Below are 16810 nucleotides of genomic sequence, written 5' to 3'. Positions count from 1 at the left end.
CTAAATAAAAATAAACAACATAATTGAAAAACATAAAGTAAACTGGGGTCCCGCCTTTTGCCATATGAATAGGGAAAAGAAAAGCTGGGTGATTTGGTAACATTCCTTTCTCTGACATTCCCATCTCCATTTACCAGTATACGCTAGACTCAAAATTTACTGGTTAGTCGCAACAGTAACACTGGTACGATCTAGGAGACACGAGAATCCCTCTATTAACCTCTGTTAGTGCCGCCTATGACTCAATTTCACCTCGCACTTGGGGTACCACCTCTGTACCGATACCAGTTCTCGTTTGCAGCGGTCGATTGTTTCTCACTGTAGACTATACTTACGGATCCTTTTGCAACCGAATCCATTACCTCTGAGGTAACAGAATATTTCTGTTTGGAGCACAGCCGTGAGGATTCTGATTGGACGGTCCAGATCCAAATAGAAATTTTATGTTAACTTAGGTGATTCGAATCGACATGGGAGAATAACAAAATTTTCTTTTGCCGGACTACAACCCAAAACCTATCAAACAGTGTTTCATCTCTTTCCTCCAAACCCTACCAAATAAAATATGATCTAAACCGGAAAAACAATTGAAACTATCTCGATTTCTTCTCCCCTCTTCTCATGTCCACTGGGTTTAATACTCCTGTGTCTCTCTTCCCTAATTCCTTCAACCTCCTCCTCTGTTCTCTCTCTCCTTCTCTCCTTCTCTCCTTCTCTCCTTCTCTCTTCTCACAAACCACCAACCCATCAAAATTCAAGCTTTTAATTACCTCAATAAGAATACATCCAAGATAGGTGAAATGAAATCGCGAGCCTCAGAAGGTCTCTCCCTCGATTCAAATTTACATATTTTCTCAAACTTTTCACCAAATTTCCACATTCCTGACCTACTTTTTCTTTGTTTCTATCCAAAGACTATGCTTTTATCCACTACTGCCTCTCTGTAGCAATAACACACCTCTTCTATCTGTTCTCACCACCTCAATGTAATCCTCTCCATATTAAACCACAATCATTATTCAAAATTTTCACATAAGCACTGAATTTTCTCCATCTTCTAGCAACCGTCAAAATCATGAAATATCTCTCCTGCCTCTTCATACTTACACTCCTCTCTTCCTCTGCTCCATCTCTCCTTGCAACACTCGAGGAAGCCACCACCTTGCTCTCGTTCAAGCAACTCTCCATCTCCTCTGACCCATCAGGGCGCCTCACCAGCTGGGCCCCACTCGCCCCCAACTCTTCGTCTGACACCACACCACCGTGTTCATGGACCGGCGTCACATGCAATCGTTCCTCCGGCCTTGTCCAGTCCCTTAATTTGTCCGACATGGGCCTCTCAGGCCGGCTCTGGCTTAACCTCCTCTTCCCTCTCTCGGAGCTGCGGCAACTCGACTTGCGTGGGAACTCATTCTACGGCAACCTCTCGTACCATGTCTCCACCACTCCGTGCTCCTTTGTATCGGTCGATTTGTCGGGGAATTCATTAAATGAAACAATACCAAACTCCTTCTTGTCGAGTTGCACCAACTTGGTCTCGTTGAACTTTTCCGATAACTCGATTTACGGGGGAGTGTTCCCGTTCAGCCCCTCCTTACGGGTTTTGGACTTGTCGCTAAACCAGGTATCGGATTTAAATTTGTTGAATTACTCGCTCGCAGGCTGCCACGGGTTGAGCTACCTGAACCTGTCGGGCAACCGCCTAACGGGTAGGCTACTCGAATCAGGCTCCTGCACCAATTTCACAACCCTTGACCTCTCCAACAACTTGTTTTCTGGCGATATCCCACCGGGTTTTATTTCAGACCTACCCGCCACACTGACCCACTTGGACTTGTCTCACAACAACCTCTCAGGGGACTTCTCCAGGTATGACATGGGTGGGTGCAGCAATTTGGCACAATTAGACCTCTCATACAACATCCTGAGTGGGGCCGGGCTGTCAGGGTCCCTTTCCGGCTGTCGCCAGCTGGAGTGGCTAGATCTATCCGGAAACCACTTAGCCGGCAAAATGCCGACGTTCTGGGGAAATCTAACCAACTTGAAAACCCTGATTCTGTCATATAATGGGTTCTCGGGTTCAATTCCAGCTGAATTGGGTCTGCTATGTGGGTCGATAAAGTACCTTGACCTCTCAAATAATAAACTCATTGGAGGTCTCCCTTCAAGCTTTGGTTCATGTTCTTCTCTTGAGACAATCAACCTAAGTGATAATCAATTATCTGGTGATTTTGTGGAAAAGGTTATCAGTACAATATCTTCATTAGAGGTTTTGCAAATTTCGTTCAACAACCTTACCGGGGCAAACCCATTAACTTCTTTGGCTAGTTGTACATCATTGAAGGTTATTGATCTCTCCTCAAATGAGCTTACCGGTACAATACCAACCGGGCTATGCTCTGCATTTCCATCCCTGGAGCGATTATTCCTGCCAAATAACTACTTGACTGGTACAGTACCACCTGAGATGGGGAACTGTACCAGTCTTCTATCTATTGACCTGAGCTTCAACAACCTGGCCGGTACAATCCCTGAAGAGCTGTATCAGTTGCCAAAGCTAGTGGATTTGGTAATGTGGGCTAACAATTTCTCTGGTGAAATACCAGACATACTCTGTACCAATTCCGGGGCGCCCCTTGAAACTCTAGTGTTGTGCTACAACTCAATAAGTGGGACCATCCCAAAGTCACTTGCAAAATGCACGAACCTCATTTGGCTCTCACTTGCAGGAAATCGTTTAACAGGAGGTCTACCAGCAGGATTCAACAATCTCCACAAACTCGCAATCTTACAACTGCACAAGAATGAATTGGCTGGTAATATACCGGCCGAATTAGGGTCGTGTGAGAACCTTATCTGGTTAGACCTGAGTGGCAACAAGTTAACAGGTCCAATACCCCTCTCATTGGCAGCACAGGCTGGATTGATCAATCCTGGTATCGTCTCTGGAAAACAATTTGCATTTTTGCGAAATGAAGCAGGTAATATATGTCCGGGTGCAGGTGTACTTTTTGAGTTTTTTGGGATCCGACCCGAGAGACTTGCAAATTCCCCTATTGTAAACGCTTGCCCCTTGACCCGTATTTATACGGGCATGACAGTTTACACCTTCAAATCCAATGGTAGCATGATTTTCTTGGATTTGTCCTATAACGGGCTAACTGGTACAATACCTGCAACTCTTGGGTACATGACATACCTCCAAGTTCTTAACCTGGGCCACAATGGGCTAACAGGTACAATACCAGAGAGCTTTTCTTATCTCAAGTCAATTGGAGCTCTTGACCTGTCAAACAACCACCTAACAGGCCCCATACCAGGTGTGCTCGGAACCCTGAATTTTCTTGCAGATTTCGATGTGTCAAATAATAACCTGTCAGGCCCAATACCAACCTCGGGCCAACTCATGACCTTCCCGGCTTCACGGTATGCAAACAACTCAGGGCTGTGTGGGGTGCCTCTTCAACCGTGTGGGGCCAACAGTACAGGTGCTAATGGATCCCACCCGAATTCGACAGTGAGAACGAGGTTCATTGGCACAAGTGTGCTAATTGGCATAGCCTTCTCTATTTTAATAATGTTTTCTCTAATAATGGCATTGTACAAGGTGAAGAGAAACCAGAAGAAGGCAGAGAGAGATGGGGGCTCCACCGGTACATACATCAACAGCTTGACAACTAGTGGCACCTCAAGTTGGAAACTAAGTGGGATCCGTGAACCACTGAGCATAAATGTCGCAACTTTTGAGAAACCATTAAGAAAGTTGACTTTTGCACATTTGGTTGAGGCAACTAATGGATTCGGGCCTGAAAGCCTTATTGGATCAGGTGGGTTTGGAGAGGTGTACAAGGCACAGCTGAAAGATGGCAGCTCAGTTGCTGTGAAGAAACTGATTCATTATGCTGGCCAAGGAGACCGCGAGTTCACAGCTGAAATGGAGACAATCGGAAAGATAAAGCACCGCAACTTGGTACCTTTATTGGGCTACTGTAAAATTGGTGAGGAGAGATTGCTGGTATACGAATACATGAAGTATGGTAGTTTAGACATGGGGCTGCATGACAAGTCTAAGTCAAATGGTGTAATCCTAGATTGGTCTGCAAGGAAAAAAGTTGCTATCGGGTCAGCCCGCGGCCTTGCTTTCCTACACCATAGTTGCATACCGCATATAATACACAGAGACATGAAATCGAGTAATGTGCTACTTGATGAAAACCTTGAGGCGCGCGTGTCAGATTTCGGTATGGCACGACTGGTGAATGCATTTGACACGCACTTAAGTGTGAGTACACTTGCAGGAACTCCTGGTTATGTACCACCTGAGTACTACCAAAGCTTCCGTTGTACTACTAAAGGAGATGTGTATAGCTATGGTGTGGTTTTATTGGAGCTTCTATCAGGTAAGAAACCCATTGACCCATTAGAGTTTGGGGACAACAACCTGGTTGGTTGGGTCAAGCAGCTGGTGAAAGAGAACCGATGCGATGAGATATTCGATCCGGTTTTGTTCGGGGTGGGTTTGAATAGTAAATCAGGGGAGGGTGAGTTGTATAGGTTTTTGAAGATTGCATGTGAGTGCCTTGATGACCGTGCATCAAGGCGTCCCACTATGATACAAGTCATGGCCATGTTTAAGGAAATGCAGAGTGGTTCGGAAGGTGGTAGTAGCAGTGATTTCTTGGAGGGGTTTTCGGTAGGTAGCACGGTGATTGATGAGTCGGTGGAGAAGTCCGGTTGAAGTATATGAACATTTTGAAATTTTGGAGTTAATTTTCTTTTAACCAAGTTCAGCCAGTGGGTCTACAACTATTTCTTTGCGGGTATTTTGGGTCCCTCCCTTCTTCGACCTTTGAGAATTTTGTATTGGTGTAAATAACACAGAGATTAAAGAAATGGGTTAGGGCTTAGGTTTATGATGGAATCTTTGTTTACAGTAACTTGTACCGTTGTTTGTAATACAATTACAGCTTTTTACCTAGATTTTTTTCCTTGTGAGGTTAGACTATGCTTTGATTTCACTAGTTAACTGGTACTACATATATAATTGTTATGCCAGTACAAGGTGATCTAGGCCATACTGTACCAGTAACCATCTTGCTATACCTATTTCTGATTTCACAAGAAGTTTTTACATTTATCTTAAAGAGGTTTATCTTAGAGAGGGGTGCTCATTTTATTCTTTGTAGATTGCGAAAACTTTCAGGCAAATTTTAACCCTCAAAAACAAAGGCTTGTGCACCACATTATAGACACAGCGATAACAGATACCTTGCACTGGATAAATGATAAATAATGGGATGAAGAGCAACCGCCACAACTGGAGGCAAATTTAAATGGTCTAGAGGCTTAGACCACAAAATTTGTATTTATTTTATTGAGGGTTGGGCATACTGGATGACGATTTTGGTATTTCTGTAGTATTATGTAACAACTTTTTTATCAATATATTTGTTAGCGGGTCTTTATTCCGCTAGCCTTCAAAAAAAAAAAATTTTAACCCTCAAAATCAAAGTAAAGGATAGGATCAGAAGAAAAGAGGAATATACAAATAAATGGCTCTAAAAAAAGAAAATAATTATATGGATGTCTTCAAACATTTACATGACCAATTGATTATAATCCAGACTGCTAAAAACAATAAAGTGAATGTGATTTTATTTCTCTTCTCAAGTATTCCTAGAATATCTTCTTTCTTTAAAAAAAAAAATGAAAGATAATTGATGACCAATGAGGTACAACACTCGAACCTCAGCAATAGTGTCCTGGTTCTTTACCAATTTAAAAGGTGAAACACTCGTATAAAATTTTGTCTGTAATTCCATATTTATTATTTTTTGGATCTAATCAGAAGTACACATCGTTAATAACAAAAAGTCAACATCTTACGCATCCAATTATTTCAAATAGTGTATATCTAGAAACAACCAATTGACCAATAATAAAGCTACACCAATTGGGGTTATTGAATTAATTGAACACCTTTTTTTCTCCCTAAAGTAAGCATTAGACTATGAAGCATGAAAAAGGAAAGGTCACTTTCCAGCTTATTACTATTAGATACATCAAATAGATGGGGTTTGGTATTAGTTGGCTTAAATACATGCGCACGTGTGCATGACTAATTTATCTGTCACGGAAAAAGTTGTCCCAAAAGAGAGCACCAAAAAGTACTAACATATCTCTTCAACCAAAATTCGTGGAAAATTTGGTACACGGAACCTGAGAAATGAAAGCTTTAGCATCAATCAATGTTTCAAAATATGATTTTGTTCGTACATGCGGACTTGTATATGTGAATTTTAAAATTAACTGTTGTTGGACACTAAATAGTAAATAGTTTGAAAATATATCTAAGGAATTTACCATATTAATTTCTTGAAAATTGAGTGAGTATAATATCCTAAAATTTCAATTTCTTCAAATCACTAATAATGGACAGTGATTTTCATGAAATAAAATTTATGATGAAATTCTACATATATTTCTTTTTTAATATTTGTTAATCTGTTAAAATAAATAATTAGCATGTGATCCGTTCTCTTCTTTGAAACAATTTGTATGTTCTCCTAACATATGAGACACAATGTTCACCAAAATAGGGTAAAGCATGACCTCTGTTTTTTCAGCGTGGATAAAAACCGGATAAAAAAGTATTTAATTTTCACAGTTCAAAAGTATCTTTCTAAAAAGGAAATATATTACTTGACCATGATTAATCTTGACAATCTTGATAATAGATTTTTAAATCAATTCCACTAAGATTGAAAATCAAAAGACAATTTTATAGATATGATATTGGACATATAAATAACCTATAAATAAAATTTATAGATAAAATTTCAGACAATTTGAGTATGGTTTGATGATGCATCAAAGACCATTAATTTTAAACCGTTGACACTTTTAAGTCAATTGATATACGATTAAACACACAATAAACCATGTCATTTTTATAGAAATAATATATGCATCATATAAATCATGTAATATAATGCTGGATTTCAATTTTAACTATGTTTTCAAGTAATCCCTCTTTTAAAAATAATTATAAGATTTTAACATAAGGACAACCCTCAAGGTAGTTAAATTCCGCATTTATTTATTTATATATAACTTTCTTTCCTTCTAACAATCTTGCTGTTTAGTGTCATGTCATCAGTTACATATTAGACAAGTAATTGCAGCGTCTAAATATATTATATTTCGTCGTATCAGGAATAAGATTTCTCATTAATTAGGTGATGAGGAGACAACCAAAGAGGAATACATGGCAAAGTGCACGCAATTTTCAAATTGGTCCCCACCTACCAACATGATCCATTTGAAAATCAAGTTCAAGGAACCTCAACGAAGTCTTATATATTACAAAAAACACACAGAGACGTTCCTGTCATCCGTTAAAGGTTGAATCTAGTTTCCATGTGGCGAAATTGGTACGATGATCTGCATGGCAACGACGTAATTGTGCTTATAATGTCTCTTATAATTCCTTTGCGAAGGTGTACCTGTTTTTGGCGCCTCGTTGAATTAATGAATTGTGTGGCCTCGATCAAGAATATCCACATTTAGCCACACTACGAAAAAAACAAGAGAACCAAACTCCACATAAAGTTCTCTACACTAATCAATACCTGTATACTTTATAGTGTAAAAAAGTTGACCTAAACGAAAGGTACAAAGTTTTTGGAAAGGATGGGAACCGTTGTTGAACTGAAGATGTTGCCAGAGAGAAGCAACCCCCAACCCCACCATACCAAAACATCCACCTAATTGTACTAATCTTTTTATTCTACTAGGATGCTATTAGAATTAAAAGCAACATTTTATCTAAAAAAGACAAGCAAAATAGTCAAAAAAGGAAGCCCTTTCCAAGTATTTGAGGGGGCAAGGCATGAATAATGAATCTTACACAGGAAATTCTCAGCTGGAAAGAACCCTAGGTCTTCCTCGTTTATTCAATCTTTCTTTATCTATAATTACCGTTTCTTATCCTTGCTTGCATTTCTTTACTAGGCCGTGAAAGATGCAGGGATTTTTTTAGGCAGCCATGGACAGCTTTCAATACATAAATTGCAAAATTTCAAAGCCTAGATAGGAAATATACGTGTTGTTTGCACGAGATTACTCGACTGCTTCTAGTGCAACTTTTCCTAACAATTGCAGTAACTACAAACATAAAGATTTAGAAAATAGTTCGTGTTAATTCTACCGATACCATCTTGCGGAAAGAAAATAATATCTAGTTAGTTATTTGGGCCATGCCAATATGTACTTTGGGCCGCTATTGAAGCTAACAGTTTCAATTTGAACACTCCTACTTGCCCGTGAATTGGTTCTTAGTTCAAGCCCTGTTTTGGAATTCCCACTTTCTTCAGGAATAAGGTGGGAAGATCATTTAGGACTTAATCTATTTAAAAAGGTAACGATTAAAAGGTAGGAACAAAAAGAATACGATTGCCATTTTTGTAATAAAAAGGAAGAATTTGTTTCTTTGGAAATTCCATCTAAGAGTTGGAAGAAAATATTTCATCTTCCACTCTATTTCACTTGTGTTTGATATTTTTTGGAAATCTCTTCTTTCAGATTATCCCAGAATTTTTAAAGTTCCAAACACACCCTTAAGATAGTTTTATCTACTAAACTTCAAGAGGGGGGAAAATTACCGAGAAGCTTTGCAATGATATAGCAGAGCTCAAAAAACATCTGGTCCCCACCAGAACAGCTCTAATATTGTTTTTTTTTTCCCATCAGAACTTCAAAAAATTAACAACTAAGAGAGAAAAGAGACGATGTGATGAAGTATGTTACTGGTACCAACAAAATACGGTGTATATACCGCAGTCAATACATAGTGGTAGGTGAATTCAATCATGGGCATAAAAATCAATCTGAGATCCTCTGGTATGACAAATAAGATACACAAGCAACAGCCTCAGAATTACACTTAATTTACTTTGGTTCCCCCAAAGTCAAGTACATAAAAGGCTCAGAAAAGACCACCCTCCCCCCAAAAAAAAAGTGAGAGAGAAGAGAGAGAGATGGAGAGAATAAGAAGAGAAGAATAATACAAACCAAAATAAATAAAAAAAGCTAGGCTACACAAAATTGAACCTGATCCAAGGCTTATCAAGGCTTTATAATCCCATGTAGTTTCCATCCTCCTAGTCCCGCAACAGAAAAGGCCTGGAAATTGCAAGAACAAAATTATAAATAAATAAATAGATAGATAAGTAGAAATTATAAAATAAAGAATATCAATAAAGGAACATATGTAAAACTTTTCTTTTTTAAGATTTTCTTTTAAGTCCAAAAAAAAAAGATTTCTTTCTCATGGCGTTCTCACTCTAGGCTCCAACCAAAAAAGTAAAAAGATCAATACTCAACCAAGAAGCCAGCAGGAAACGAGAATTAGAAGTCCCATGGAATGGGCTCAGAAAAGGTATACCTCAATCCACGATCGACCAGAAGCTTCCAGCAATGCGGCATTGCATGTTTTTAGTTCAACAGGGTCTCCAGAAAACATAGAGGCTGCTTCTTCCCATCCTTTGTTATGCCCCATGCACCTGATAACAAAGAAAGCATTTTTGCATGTGCTTTGAAGGCCTCAAAAGATTATGGCAAGTTGTAGCCATACAAATGAGAGAAATACCATGTGTACGCCCCCCCCCCCCCCCCCCACCAAAAAACACACACACAAAAAGAGGGAAGTGAAACTACCCTTATCTATTAAGAAAGGCACTCGGTATCTTTTGAATGCAAATTTTAGGTACTGTGGCAGTAGTAATGACAATTGCGGCAATAAGAACAATAATAGTGGCAGCAGAAGAACCATAATATAAGAAACTTTATGTTAATGATCTGTGAACAGATTTGGGATAATTCAATACTTTGCATTGTAAAAGGGCCAATTTTGATAGCCTGGGGTCATCTACTATTCAGTAAACTCAAAGGATTATACACTAGAAAGTGCTAAATGCATTCCAATGGAACATGTTACAGACACCAACTTTTGTTTTTTTTTTTTTTTTTATAAACTTCAACATTTTATGGGTGTCATGTCACTAAGAATTGTCAACGCACTAATCAAGCTTAAACTACAATTTGGTGGCATGTTAGTTCCTTATTATACCAAGTACTGTCGATAGAATTGGTTCCTATCAGGTTACACAGTGCACTCTTTCCTTTTCAATCATTACCAAACTACAATTGTATGGGTGTCACTAAGAGCATTCTAGCCGGACAAAATAACAGGGCAGAGAGAGAGAGAGAGAGTACATTACGGTCAAGATCTCATCTGTAGAGAACTCGCAAATGGCTTTCTGCAAGTGCGCAGCTGTTTGGCCATCCATGGCTGCAATAGAATAAAAACTTGGAATGAAGTGCACCTTTGCTTGATTCAGCCCCTTTATTTTTTCCCGCAATATGTCAAGAGTCTCCTTTGTTCTAGTGGCATCACTGTAATTATTGAAAGAATGACGGCTACTGATTAGTAATCAGTCTCTTCTGGAGTTGTTTTAATAATATACAAGGTTGCTCAGGACACATTTTGTTTTCTGATGAGATTCCAAATGCCAGCTGGAATGAACAATTTTGGACCTAACTAGTCTTACAGTCATTTAGGTTCATCTTTAGTTTTGGGTAATCCAAACATGTAGATCCAACAATCCAGCACTAACTGGTTTGGTTGGATTAAATAACCAACCCAAAAAAATATTTCTGTATATACAACTCAGTTTTCCTTTATTTTTCTTTACAATTTTTTATTTCTTTTAGAAACTTCTAAGAAAATAAGAAAACCCAAAAGTAAACCGTCAGGAACTAAATAGTGTTTTCTAAAAAGCATCGATTTCTTTCAGAAGATTTAGGATATCTGATAACACAAGTCACCTGACAACAAACTAACAAGCTTTTTGATAATTTTTAATTGAGAATTGTTATAATGAAAAATTCAATCTAGTTCAATAGCAAGAAGCATAATGTAACTCTGATTGGCCTGTGAAAAAATGTAGAGGCTGAGAACACAGAAGTATCTGTGATTAAAAAATATATTAAATTAATCATTTCACCCCAAGTTTTAGTCACTTTTGACTGCTCTTAAGGAATCCAAAGGTTGAATTGTCAAAAACCGAACTTAAGGGTGTTAATTGACAACTTCTGAACGTTTGGGCGCTTGCTCAAAATCCGACAAATTCTGGAGTATGGCAGAATTACCTTTCAATTTTATATGGCACTCTTCGACTCCTCTTGCTTATACAGGTGAATTCTCATTTTATATGGCTCGGTTGATATGAGACTGTGTGTTCAACTGAAAGTTCGGCAATTATAGTACACCAGTATGATGGTATGTTACCAATTATTTAAACTTCACCGTTTATTGGACCTAAGGTTGAGAAACTAGAAACCAATTCATGAAAAATAAGAAAATGATAAGGCTATGTGACCTGGAAAGAATCAACTCTGGAATCCAACCCATCTGCTCAAGCTTGTGTGATATGCTAATTGCATCATTTCTCCCTGCTTGACTCAACGGTCGGTCATGATCTATACATCAAATGAGGGGAGGGGGGAGGAATTAGTACATATTTTGTCGTATCAAGCATTTCATCTATTGAACATATAAAAAACTCGACCAAAGCTCATCTAGTTTCGTTTAAAGTATTTAGTAAATTTCTTTACATTAAGTAAAGGAAAATCTGTGAACCCATGTAAATGGATTCTTTAAATTAGGTAAAGCATCAGTGGATTTACTATTGGAAAAGGGCAAAATAAATTCATTACCTCACATCAAGGATTTCAGCACAATATACAGTTGGTATACAAGTTAAAAAAAAAAATTCAACATGAAAACATCATGGAGAAGCATCTATACAAGTTAAAAAAAAAATTTCAACATGAAAACAGCATGGAGAAGCATCATACATAGGTACTTCGGATTACTTAAAAACAATCATAGCAAATTATGACAAGTAGATTTACTCGTCCATCCGTTCTCCTGTCTATAAAAATGAAGGAAAGAGACGCAATTAAAGACGTTAGAAAACAAGAGAGCACCTTTAGTGAAGCGACCAGCAAAAGCACTCTCACCATGGCGAAGTAGAATCAGTCTCCGGCGGCTGGTGGCGGTGGGGGCGGAGGAGGACTCCTCAGCAATGGCGGAGGTGGTGGGGGTGGAGACGGAGACAGAACGCGCGGGTTGCGTAGAGGCGCCCAATCGGAACCTAGGCTTTGGGATGGCGCCGGGAACGGATTGTGGCGATGCGAATCCGCAGAAGCTACAGCTGAGACTTGGATTTGAAGCGGCTCTCATTTCGTCGAACAATTGATGTTCGCTAGAACCCCGGAAGGGTTGAGCCGTTGAGGCGGAGAGGTCATCTTAAGTGGTAAGTTTGCAATGTGGTCCTCTTAAAAACTTAAAACTGATTTTCGTTCCGACTCCGGAAGGCTCGGGATGTCCGTCTTGACTGTTGAAACAAAACCTTTGCAATATAGTCCTCTCTAAATCTAATTTTTTTTAAGTACTATTGGGGAGGCCCTTCATTTTTCGTCAATTTTTTACCGTCTGACTTGATATTAATGAATTCAAAAATTTACAAATTTTATATTCTATATGTAAATCATCAGTTGATTTAAACGGCGAATTCCACAACCAATACCAACTATGATTTTCAGCCTATTTCTTCTTCTACTTTGTTTGGATAATGTCTTTAAATGGTCTAAAATTGTTTTAACGGCCCAAAATACAAAGATCTTCTATTTCTTTTTCTTAGGCCGCAGGGAAGCCCATCTTTTGACAGCCTGTTTCGACGGTGGATCTTCCGATTTCTTTGAAAGCTCCGATTTTTTAAAAGACGCGCGGTTGCGCTCTCGCTCGCTCTCTCTCTCTCTTCGCGCGTAAACCGGGGCATCTCTGCTGGTTTGAAGAATGGAGGCTCTAAGAGCGACTTATGGCTCCGACTCGGACGAATCCGACGGTCTCTCCTTCTCCATCTCCGATCCACTCCGGCAGCGAACATTCCATTTGATCGATGAAGACCGAGCCTTCCTCCCTCCTCTCTGGATCTCCTCCAGCCCCCGAGTTACATAAACAAGTTTGTTTTTTTTCATTATTTATTGTAAACTGCTAAATGGTCACTGCGTAGTTTTTTTTAGTTTCATGTTGTTGTAGACTACTCGTCGCTGACTCAAGGGAGCCGTGCTAGAAGCTTCCCGCATGTTGAAGGAAATTATGCGCTTCATATCTACATTCCAGGTACTTGGCTTGATGTAGGATTGGTTGAGGAATTGTTACTCTAATACAATTTTAATTTCATTGTTGAGCCTTCTTTGGGTTATTAACGGCATAAGGACAAGTTTTGGCAAAATTGGGTTGGATTGACATTATTAATTTGCATGACATGTGAAATTTTTTCTTTCTCAATTTCCATGGCTCAGTTTATATACCGGCTACAACAAGGAAACTGGTGATACAAACTATGAAAAGAAAAATCTTCTATAGTACCAAACCTATATGCTGTTGATGCCGACTTTGCACTTAATGAACTGTGCAAGGATGATTGTAAACTCGACAGGGTACTTCTTTCTAGAGAGTTTCATATTAATCTGGGAAGAACTGTTGGGATCCAAGTAAATCATTGACTTAATTCTTAATTGTGGCTATGCTTCGTACCAAACTCTATACTCGGAGACTGTTAAAAATAATGAAGAAAGCGATGACCCACTTGCTAACATCTTTACCAAAAGATTGGACCCGAGTCCATTCAAAAACATCACAAGCAAGCTAGAATTGATCAAGATCTCAGATTTATACATTGATCAAGATGAAGGGCCAAGATTAATTTAGAAATTAAAGGCAAAAGAGTAGGTGGTACAACTGTACTAATAAATACTATTAATTGTAATAGTACCAACGGTACAAAATCTAGCCGTTACACTTTGTAATATAAATAGGACTAAAACCTTGTAAAGAAAGACAATATACATCAATACAGAAATGCATTTTTACCATAAACCATTCTCTCTATCTCTTTTCTATTTTTCTCTAAAACTCAACACAGTAAGAATACTGTAGCATTTAATATGATTGGGTAAAATTTTATCTTAGATCTCAAAATCAGAAGTTATCTTTTAGGATTGTCAAGATTAACAGGTTAATCCATTATCAATGAATCCAAACCGGGAAAAAGAGGAAAAAATATATGTCTTGGTTGTCTAGACACTAGTACAAAAAACCTCTTCACTGACTGTTGAAATACCCCTACATCGACTGTTATAGCGGCGTCAGTAAAGCCGGCGCCAGTGAATGTTACATTTTACTGACGCTTTAAAAACAGCCAGTGTTGACGGTTTTTAAAGAAACAGTTAGTGTTGGTTGTCAACACTGACTGTTTTTTTTTAAAACCGTCAGTGTTGAGCAACAACACTGACTATTATTTAATAAAAGAGTCAGTGTAGGTGTAGCAACACTGATGCTTCGGTTAAAACAGTCGGTGATTAAGTGTCGGTGAAAGGGTTTTTTGTACTAGTGAGATCACCAGTACTACATGCCTAGAAGAGGTGTGTTGTAAATAGTGCACAACTTTTTCCCCTGCTTGTTGGCTTGATCCCAACTTGTTACACTTGATTAATGTAAGTTGGACTGTATCTCATTGATCTCCCCCCACCCCCCCTTCTTATGTTATTAGATTACACGGCGGATCAATGTTGTAAATGAGTTATACATATTGCACGGCCTCCCCGAGTTTTATGAGGCAACCTTTCTTTTCTTGTATTATATGAAACTTGGACATCATACATAATCATGAATGCTTGGAGCTCGCTCGCTGGCATGTAATTTGTCAATTTTGATTTTTAAAGCCTCAATTTTATCAACCAAATCTCGGGTTTAAAACTACAAATAAGACCAAAGATTTTAATTGCTCTTATGAGAAATTATGTTAAAAGTGGTGAAACGGTAGTAGTGCGGGCAACAGAAATCCTCAAATGCTGATCTTCTTGTTGTTATTATTATAACAATTTGCGAACTTAAATGTTTTTCCTGGTCATGTTAGGATCCAAGGCCTCATATTTCACTGGTGTGGGGGTGGGGATCAGGAGATATCAGATACAATTTGAATTAAGCACTTGTGCAAATTGATAGATCTCATAATAGGATAAAGAGGAGGTAGCACAGTTGGCTAGAAAAAAGTCTTAGGACGGTTACTCAGAGGTCGAGAGTTCGATTTCCTCTCATGACTTAGCAGCCTCTGTGGAGGTTTTCAAAAAAAAAAAAAAAAGATAGATAGATCTCGTAATAGTGCAGGCTCATCACTAGGGAATAACTTGAAATGCGAGTTCAGCAACATTGTTTGTAAAGTGGGCAAAAAAACATATGACATATGCAAATTTTAAGAGTAAATGTCATTTTAAAATTCCCTCTGTACTTAATTGTTAAAGCAATCTTTATTTTGCATTCATGCTACCAATGGGATGTTGTGTTACCATTTCTACAAACTTTATGTCTGCTAATTAATCGCTGGTGAGTTTATATCAGGAGGCCTAGGCTCTGTTCGATTTCTCAAGTCGGCCATGGTATCTCGGCCAGCCACTGTCTCTGAAAGATGTGATAGAAGCTAGGTTGCTCCAGCAAAATCCATGTTTCTAAACTTTTATGCGAACAATTATTGTCTTGAAAAGGCCAATTCTTTCTATCTATCTACTTATTTTCATATATAAATCGGGTATTGCTGGTTTGAGGACAGGCATGCTGGACTACATAAGCCAGTTTGTGTTTTCAGTTTCAATTTCAAACTGCTAGATTAAAATATGCAATTCCAAGGAAATTATGTACTTCTGATCTTCATTCCATGTGCCAGGTGTTATGGAGGCTCAATTTTGTCAACAATTTAGACTTTTCTGTGAATCTGTCAAATTTGCAAAGATGAAGGTCAATTGAAGAGCATTAGTCCCGTTGAGGCTTAATCATAGTAAGTAAACCTTACGGACTGATTTGGATCATTTGTCCACTTTATTTCCTTTTATTTTGTTCTTCATCATTTCAAATAATCCACCTTTCTGTTGATTGTGGGTTAAGTAGTGGAATAAGAAACTTGCTCTTCACTTGAGATGTCAAATGAGTAAAACAAGAAGAGTAATATGGTTAAACTACCTCTTGAGAAGAATTAACATACTCCACATTTACTCCGTTTGTAGGATCCATTATAGAAGACAGACATCCATTTTTCAATCTCATTCTTCTCATTAGTCGATAATATAAAAAAAAAAGTTTTAATTAAAGTTTAATTAGCTTGGAGTAAGAGGGATTTAAATCTCCCTTAATTATAAATAGCAATTAAACATAATCCAAGAGTTATAAGTAGCAATGAATCATGAACCAGCCGCCATGATCTTGGACTTGCATGAGGAATTACATATAATTACTAATTTGTTATGAGGTTTGCTTAGCTTTATGACAAGGAACCAGATCTCCTGCCCCCTAGGGTGCAGGAAATTCCTGCTCCCAGAGTCACTGTGGGTTGGGTCCGGTTACTGTTAAAGGGTTTAGGGTTAAAGTGGTTTTGGGTTTAGGGTTATATGGGGACCCACTCTGCAGTGACTCTAGGGGCAGGGCAAATGATTTGGTTCCTTATGACAAAGTGGTTTTATTCTTGTTAACAAAGCCAGAGGCTCTTTGTTTTAATATTCGAGTCAGAATTATTTAATTAATTTCGAGTTTGTATTTTTCATATGGAAATTATAATTTTAGTCAACTCAATTAGATGTAATCTGCAATAAGTTAGTTATTCTCACCATAATTATTAAATGGCAAAAAACT

General features: G+C 38.3%; 2 protein-coding genes and 1 pseudogene across 2 annotated transcripts; 2 read left to right on the top strand and 1 right to left on the bottom strand.

The window, feature by feature from the left end:
* The first annotated feature begins 499 nt into the window (after window positions 1-499).
* On the top strand, window positions 500-5005 carry LOC144565292 (brassinosteroid LRR receptor kinase BRL1-like). Its single transcript, XM_078315005.1, has one exon. It carries the CDS (start codon window positions 1076-1078, stop codon window positions 4736-4738), a length of 3663 nt encoding a protein of 1220 aa, XP_078171131.1. The 5' UTR covers window positions 500-1075; the 3' UTR covers window positions 4739-5005.
* A 3886-nt stretch (window positions 5006-8891) lies between these two features.
* LOC144565807 (Phosphoglycerate mutase family protein) lies at window positions 8892-12392 on the bottom strand. The gene is made up of 5 exons (XM_078315646.1): window positions 12052-12392; window positions 11442-11541; window positions 10276-10455; window positions 9446-9563; window positions 8892-9183 (listed from the first exon to the last, which is right to left on the bottom strand). The coding sequence occupies exons 1-5, from the start codon at window positions 12305-12307 to the stop codon at window positions 9127-9129; spliced, it is 711 nt and encodes a 236-aa protein (XP_078171772.1). The 5' UTR covers window positions 12308-12392; the 3' UTR covers window positions 8892-9126.
* Window positions 12393-12698: 306 nt separating this feature from the next.
* Window positions 12699-15387, top strand: LOC144565009 (uncharacterized; annotated as a pseudogene).
* The last annotated feature ends 1423 nt before the right edge of the window (window positions 15388-16810 follow it).

The sequence above is a fragment of the Carex rostrata genome, chromosome 14 (genome assembly GCF_964058835.1).
Source record: "Carex rostrata chromosome 14, lpCarRost1.2, whole genome shotgun sequence".
Lineage (NCBI taxonomy): Eukaryota > Viridiplantae > Streptophyta > Magnoliopsida > Poales > Cyperaceae > Carex > Carex rostrata.
The sequence above is the reverse complement of the archived record's forward strand: the minus strand, read 5'-3'. Positions and strand labels throughout refer to the sequence as shown.